This window comes from Phaseolus vulgaris, chromosome 8, assembly GCF_000499845.2.
Source record: "Phaseolus vulgaris cultivar G19833 chromosome 8, P. vulgaris v2.0, whole genome shotgun sequence".
In the NCBI taxonomy this organism is placed as follows: Eukaryota; Viridiplantae; Streptophyta; class Magnoliopsida; order Fabales; family Fabaceae; genus Phaseolus; species Phaseolus vulgaris.
Genome location: NC_023752.2, coordinates 1394470 through 1402298, shown reverse-complemented (window position 1 = coordinate 1402298; position 7829 = coordinate 1394470). Strand labels below are relative to the sequence as shown.

Below are 7829 nucleotides of genomic sequence, written 5' to 3'. Positions count from 1 at the left end.
CAAATAATCTGAAAAACGTACATTTTTCTCTTTTCAAAAGTCCCTTTAGTAGGTTGACTTGGACCTTGGTCATGTGGACTAACCCACCGACCAGTTGGTGGCTAGAGACAAACTTAGTGGTCTCTGATTGTGCTTGGTGGTTTTCTGAAATCCAGGAAGAACTCAATGAGAACGTGTTTGACTTATTCAGCAGGAATTATAACTACTCATTCCACATGTAATCACGTTCTTTATTTAATTAAATTTATTTAATGTACAACCGTCGGTGATACACTAAGATAACATAATTAATTAAATTAATTATATTTAACTAACATACATATTTTAAATTAAGACGTATGCAAGACACTAACACAATATTTATAGACCGAACATAAAATAAATGTAATATCTAAAATTAGAATACGAATTTATATACTATATAATATAACTATAAATTATGTATATTAAAAATAAAGATTTATATATATAAATATATTTTCTATTTTTTTAAACAAAATTTTTATAATCATAATAAAAAAGTTATATAATAAATTTAAATTTAAAAAATTTAATGTATTTATTTTTTTAAAATTATATTAAAATCATGTTAAAATTGTAAACATCAATAAATAATTTTTGAATTAAACTATAAAACATTCAACGTCAAATCAACAACCTTAGACAAAAACCTATACGAAACAGAAATTAATGAAGGTGAAAAAATTCAACGGTGGGTCAAACGAAAGGAAACATGATGATTGTGAAAGACACAGGTTTAATTGAAATTAGTAAGAATCAGACATTTTTTTTTACCTTAAAAAGTTGTTTTATGCCACGCCACGCAACACAAAGCCGATTTGTTCACGCAACATGACCCCATTGTTATCTCTTTCTTTCACCCACCAAACTACACTCCAACACTATATAATATACTATTCTTCTTCTTCTCTCTCTCTCTCTCTCTCTCTCTCTCTGTTTCTTCTGCTATCGTTTTTCTCTCTTCTCCATTGGAACCTTCCTTCGCTCTCTCCGATTCCAATGGATTCTTCTTCTGCTTCGATCTCTCACTTCCGACTCTCTGCGAATTCGTTCCTCTCTCGATACGAGCCGCTTGCTCTGCTTCTCGTTCCTCTCCTCTCTCTCCTCATCGCTCACTCGCTTCGCTCCTTCTTACGCCGTCTCTCCGAGAAAGGACTCAAAGCCACGCTCCTAGGGTTTATCATGAACGCCGTCAAGTACAAAACACCACTCCATGCAATGCTATATCTCGCATTAGTATTAATATTCATGCATATCATATATTGCTCGATTACTCTTTTTCTGTATGGTTTTAATTAATCTAATGTGTGATCCGTGGTTCAATTCGCAGATTGGTTCCTGGCGTGAAGCGGTACATAGACGCCGAAAAACAGAAGGTTCGGTCTCGTGTGATTCTGTTGAATTCGATTCGATTGGGCTTTGGTTTGGTTTGGCTTTTGTCTTGTGTATGGAGTTAACTTCGCATGCATGCGCGTTGTTTCTTTCATCGAGCTCTGGTTTTGTTTGTTGTGATTTTAGTGGCAGTGAGTTTAGTTTCATTAGATGTTTTTTCGCTTTGCATGTTCCTTTTTTAGATTAGTGGTTAGTCCAGCTTTTGTGGTTTTGAGATTGCGAAACTTTATGAGATTGGAGAATTTTGTATCAGTCCTTGCTGTTTTGATTACGAGGCCCATTTAGGTGTATGTGTTATCTAGAATTGTATTATTATACTACAATGGCGAAATGGAAGAGAAAAGTGGTAACTTTAGTGAGGGTAAGGGATACTTAAGGAATTAAGTTTTAAAAACGGTTCAATGCTTTCCACTCCATATCTCCCTGCGATGAGATATCACCGCAAAATTGGATATGTTATGTCATAGTTTCTGTACTTTTAGTTTGTTGTCCTCTTAAAATTTGGGATGGAAATGTTTTTTCATGAGAACTTTGTGGCTTTAACTTCATTCTTGGGGTCAGTTTGGTATGGGGGTAAAATGGAGGTGAAAGAAGTTCATGAATATGTTTCATTAGCAAAATTGTATTGAGAACTAATCTGTGAGTTTAGTGTGCATGAGGCAAAGAAACCGCTTGAGTTTGTCCAGTGTCATTATATGTCAAATCCAAACACAGATTTCAATTTATGCCACCTCAAGTGGTACATGTATACTCTGTTTTAACAAATTTCTGCTCTTTTTAAATCATGAATCATCATCATTGGTAACTGATTTACTTATTAATCTGGTCATTGAACTTAGGTTGTGGATAAGTTGCAATCTGATAGCCAATCTAAAAGAGTAGGTTGGAATACTGAGTTGCCAAGCACAGGATTAGGGACGTCTGTCCTTGAGAAAATGAGAGAGGAAAAAAATAATGATCCGGTCTGGCAAGGCAAATGCTCCGGTACAGTGTATGTTAGTAATTTTGGTAAAATATTAAATTCTGAGCGTTTGTTCTTGGGATGCTTCGGTACAGTGTATGTTAGTAATACTTAGTCTGACGAATTCTGTATTCTTTTAATGTATTTATTGTTTATTTCTTGCAGCTACATTGGAGGAAGTGAATCTGATGGACATTTTTCTGTGATAAATGAGGCATGTTCAATGTTAGTAAGACACTACAGAGTTTTCAGTTGTATTTTATGTTTGTGTTAATATGAATGTTTAATACACCGATTGACAATTGTCATTTACTTTTATATTCTTGTAGATGGATTTCTGCATAGACCAGTGGTTGTGTAATTGATTAAAATTTCTGTATAACTACTCCAGATACCTCAGTTTATTTGCTTTAGGAGTTGGGAGAGCATCCCACTGTTGAGTTCCATTATCAGTTTATGTATTTTTTTTCCTCAACGTCAATATGGCTTCTGACTCTGATCTACGCATTATAGGAAGTTTTCCTAATTGTTCGAACTTGAAAAATATTTAAAGCATGCTTATGGTTAATACTTCCAGTTTTGCCACTCAGAACTAAACATGATTCCTCTTTGCTACTCAGATCATTACATGATTAGGTCATAATCTGGACTAGTTCTATCTATTTTGAGTCTCATCGACAAGTTTCAAAATAAGTTTTGGCATCAATTATTGTTGAGGCATACAATTTACTTGCAGTGTAGAATATTTTGCTTCCAATTGAAATTTGTGATATTTTTTTAAGGTCATAGTCATGCCCATTAGCTTGGTTGCTGATATTGCTGTATGCATGTATTGAAATGGCATTCAGGTTTGCACATACCAATCCCCTGCATTTGGATGTATTCAAGAGTGTTGCTCGCTTTGAAGCAGAGGTGGTTGCAATGACAGCGGCACTTCTTGGAAGTAAGGAAATTAGTTCTGGAGGACAAATATGTGGCAACATGACATCAGGCGGGACTGAAAGTATATTATTAGCTGTCAAATCATCTCGTGACTATATGAAATCTAAGAAAGGAATTACAAGACCTGAAATGTATGTCACCAATAATGCATGATTATATATTTGTTAAATTATCATTTTTAATGTATTTTTGAATTACCAAATTATAGGATTATTCCCTTGTCTGGACACTCAGCATATGACAAGGCCGCACAGTATTTTAATATCAAACTATGGCGTGCACCAGTTGACAAGAATTTTAAAGCAGATGTGAAAGCGATTCGACGCCATATCAACAAAAATACCATCTTGGTATGAAGTTTTTTTTTTCTTATTTAAAAGATTCAGAATTCTTGCTACAGGATTTTATACGGTATGCAGACTGCTAATATATTAAATTCTTATTGCCAAATGAAACTGACTGTCATGATAAACCAGATTGTTGGATCTGCTCCTGGGTTTCCTCATGGAATAATTGACCCCATCGAAGTAAGTTTTTTCATCTAATGCTGAAAAAGAATGTAAGTTCAACTTTCTTTCAATTACAGAATGTATAAAATTTGCCAATTTCTTCCGTAGGAACTTGGTCATCTGGCATCAAGCTTTGGTATTTGTTTCCATGTGGACCTTTGCCTTGGTGGCTTTGTATTACCATTTGCTCGTGAGCTTGGGTATAGTTGGCATGACTTATTTTATATTACTGAACCATCATTCAGTGTTGTGTCTTACCTTTGCCTTGATTTTTACCTTTGTATCTGATCTTTGGCACTGAACCCATCAATTTATTAGGCATTTTCTTCTTTTTCAAGTCTTTGGGGTTATGTTGTTAGTGTGGTATTCTATTCAACTTCTCTTGGGCATGGGTTAATGTTTTGATGATTATATTAATTGGATAACACATCCAATCACCCTACCCACACAAAATGGGGAAAGAGGCTCTGTTATATTGGAAATTATATGTAGCCCTTGTTGTAAATTGTTTTTAGTACTGATGTAATTCATGTTCAACCTTTTCTTTCCCAGGTACCCCATTCCACCTTTCGATTTTTCTGTTAAAGGGGTTTCTTCAATATCAGTGGATGTACATAAATATGGTTTAGCTCCCAAAGGAACAAGTGTAGTTCTTTATAGAAACCATGAAATCAGAAAGGTAAGGCAATGCTTTACTCAAAATGCTTATGGCAGTAACTGATAAATTATTTGTAGTCTTTTTAGTTTATACCTGAATTGTAAATTCGTTACTTAATATTTTTACTATTAATTTGTGCAAATTTTCTGGAAACATCTCACAGAATATGACATCTTCTAATGTTCAGAAAGTATACTTTGTTTCAAAAAAAAAATTCTTTCCTTGAGTTGATATCTATCAATATTCAATACTATGAAAATAGCAATTAGCATATCATATTTGATTATTGGTGTTTCTACCTCAAACTCAAGTTTTTTTCTGGTCAAAGGGTCATTTTACAGATGATATGCTGCATCCTAGAATCTGACTTATCATTTCTCTCGGCTTTTGCTCATAGCATGATGGACATTCTAGGCCATACATGCAAATGATCTCATTTCAATAGTTCTCCATCTCTTTCTCTTCCTTAGGAAATCATGAAGAGTTGGTAGATGAAATAATCTTGCATTTCTTCTTACTTAAGGATATTAGAGAAAAAACTTTCCTTTTCTGAATACAATTATAGAGACAGGAGATAGAAGAGGAATTGTATAACAGGGCAAGTCCTTTGGCTCATAAACATTAAAGCAATTATCAATAACTGAAATTCAAGTACGCCATTTTTCATATGGATATTCTTTAAAATCACCCCTCCCATAGTGCATCTCGTATACAAATTTTATTGGAATTAAAACAATTTCAAGTTTACAGACCTTGTGAACATATGAAATTTCATTTGTAGGAAAGCGTATAAACAAAAGGTATTTGTGTTGTTTGTGTGGGACAGCTCACTGATTGTGCAAGGAGAAAACTATTTAAGAAAGTGTAAACCATCTTTTTTGCAACGTAAAGTAGCTGTTTGACCATGTGGGCTTATCTCATGGCTGTTGTCATGTTAGCTTCTATTCTAATAATTGAAAAGACTGTGCTAGGTAAATGTGGCACGTTCTATAGGTTTTGTTTTTCCTGTGTTCCTAGTTGTTGTATGGATAACTTCCTCTCCCTTTACTTGTATTTTCCTCTTTTCTATCTAATATCATTTTTTTTTCTATTAAAAAAAGAAAAAGTTCTATAAATATATTGCAGTGCTCTTTTATCTGTATTCCTCCTCCCCTCCCTTTCATTTCTATTATATCGATTACCTTCTCTACAACATGCCTTTCTATTATTGGAAAATTGGTTGATGATTTACTTATAGCTGATTACTAATGCATTTTCTTTGTCTTCTGGACTCTACAGAATCAATTTGTTGCCGGTAAGTTTACTATTTGATTCTGATTAATGTTATAATTGGGGTTATTTTTGTGATGTGCTTGTGCATGTGTACAACCTGCAAGAAAAGGGAAAGATGATAGGTAGTGACATAAACGCCAGACAAAAAGCTAGTCTTTAATTTTTTGGTCATGGATAGTGGGGCTAGACATGTATCTTTCTGGGGAAATCTTTTTGTCTCTTACTTGGAATAATTCCCTCACTGTTTTCTCACTAATTAGTGTCAAATTTGTCAATGTCACAGTTACTGAGTGGTCTGGTGGGTTGTATGTGTCTCCAACCATAGCTGGAAGCAGGCCAGGAAGTCTAATTGCGGGTGCGTGGGCAGCAATGATTTCTCTGGGGAAAGAAGGTTACTGTCCACAACCTCTCTGTTCTGCTTCGACATAATAATTTGATTTCCCTTTCTGCTAACTCTGATCAAAATGTTTGATGTACGACCAATTTCTGGTGTGTTGTGTCCTTCAGGTTACTTGAAAAATACAAAAGCAATTATGGAAGGGTCAAGAAGAATACGGAAAGGGTGAGATACTGTGTTTCTTTCTTTCTGAATCTACTCTCATGTTGATAAAAGTTTTGAATGTAGTACTAATGATTATGTTATATCTGCAGCATAGAGGAGATTGCTGAGTTGTTTATTGTTGGAAAACCCGACATGACAATCGTGGCTTTGGGATCTGATGTTGTGGATATATTTGAAGTCAATGATGTTATGTCATCCAAAGGGTGGCATTTGAATGCATTACAGAGACCAAATAGGTAGGGCTTGAGATTGGGGTGGAGTGGGGGCACTGTCCATATTCTTCCATCATTAATTTGCTTAGTACATACATGTTATGTTGTTCACTTTGAAGAAACTGAAGATATTTTCATGTGTGTTTGAATCAGCATCCACATCTGTGTTACACTACAACATGTTCCAATTGTTGAAGACTTTCTCAATGATTTGAAGGAATCTGTGAAAACTGTAAGTTGCTTAGTTCTATGGAATCCCAGTAAAAAAAATTGGAGTTGGAGGGTGGTTGCAGAGAAGATGATGGACTTGGATGGGTGTTGATTTAACAGTTCACTGGTTGATAATACAATACAATATAGGATTTTGTATTTTGTGTTTCACTCTTTTCTTCCTTTCCAATTTCAGGTGAAAGAAAATCCAGGTCCAATAAGTGGAGGGCTAGCACCTATATATGGAGCCGCAGGGAAGATGCCAGATAGAGGCATGGTCCAGGAATTGCTGGTAGATTATATGGATGGTACCTGCTAATGCCATTCAACATTTGTTCCAGATTTTTCAGGCAAAATCTACTGTAGTGGACCTTAATAATATATCTATTTTATTCTGTATTCTTTCATATTTATGCTCAATTTAAAATGCTCAATTTAAATGAAAATAAAATACATTTAGGAACATTTGTTTCAAGTTATGTGCTAGTATTTTTTAAACTGTGATTCACAGGAATGTTGCAACCAGATAATTATTCCAAAGCATAAGTATCATTGATTAATTTTTCATATTTCTGAAGATACTTTTAAATTTTAAATAAAAAAAATGAAAACTATGATGGAGGTTAGAAAATAACTTCTCTTATTCTCATGGAAATATATATATATATATATATATATATTTATTTTTTTATTTTTTATTTTTTTCATTTTTAGGTATAGCAATCAAAAGTGTATATATAAACTTTCATGAGAATAAAATATTTCAAAATATTTGTTATAACTTTGTAATGAATATCTACTCATTTTCATATTTTTGTGGGACCTGCTATATTATCTTTTTATTTATTTATTTTCATTAATTCATTTATTTTATTTTTATTTATCTTTAACCAAACACTTTTATTTTTTACTTTATTTTTTATCCATTTTCATTTATCAATTTTCATATTTGTCAAATGAGGACTTAATTGTTCTACTTTCTCTCTTCCTCTTTTTTTTTCCACATCTTTCTCTCTTCCATACCTCCTCCTATTCTATGTCCCCTCTTGTGCATCTTTCTTTTCTTTACACACATGTATTTTAATTATAA

The 7829-nt window shown here is 33.6% G+C and overlaps 1 protein-coding gene across 3 annotated transcripts; it reads left to right on the top strand.

Annotated features, from left to right (window-relative positions):
- The first annotated feature begins 860 nt into the window (after positions 1 to 860).
- On the top strand, positions 861 to 7214 carry LOC137824332 (sphingosine-1-phosphate lyase). 3 transcript variants are annotated; one of them, XM_068629930.1, is made up of 15 exons: positions 861 to 1217; positions 1352 to 1397; positions 2253 to 2397; positions 2540 to 2599; positions 3223 to 3447; positions 3525 to 3666; positions 3793 to 3843; positions 3934 to 4025; positions 4378 to 4504; positions 5762 to 5777; positions 6039 to 6146; positions 6263 to 6317; positions 6407 to 6553; positions 6683 to 6761; positions 6936 to 7214. In XM_068629930.1, the coding sequence occupies exons 3-15, from the start codon at positions 2390 to 2392 to the stop codon at positions 7056 to 7058; spliced, it is 1233 nt and encodes a 410-aa protein (XP_068486031.1). In that variant the 5' UTR covers positions 861 to 1217; positions 1352 to 1397; positions 2253 to 2389; the 3' UTR covers positions 7059 to 7214. The 3 variants fall into 3 exon arrangements, with proteins under 3 accessions (XP_068486031.1, XP_068486030.1, XP_068486029.1); XM_068629929.1 differs by having other exon boundaries at positions 897 to 1217; positions 2253 to 2404; XM_068629928.1 differs by having other exon boundaries at positions 932 to 1217; positions 2253 to 2470.
- The last annotated feature ends 615 nt before the right edge of the window (positions 7215 to 7829 follow it).

Coding starts and splice junctions, on each gene's coding strand:
- LOC137824332 (XM_068629928.1), top strand. CDS start 1,021: ATGGATTCTTCTTCTGCTTCGATCTCTCACTTCCGACTCTCTGCGAAT. Junction 1,218..1,351: donor TTTATCATGAACGCCGTCAA/GTACAAAACACC, acceptor TTCAATTCGCAG/ATTGGTTCCTGGCGTGAAGC. Junction 4,026..4,377: donor CCATTTGCTCGTGAGCTTGG/GTATAGTTGGCA, acceptor TTTCTTTCCCAG/GTACCCCATTCCACCTTTCG.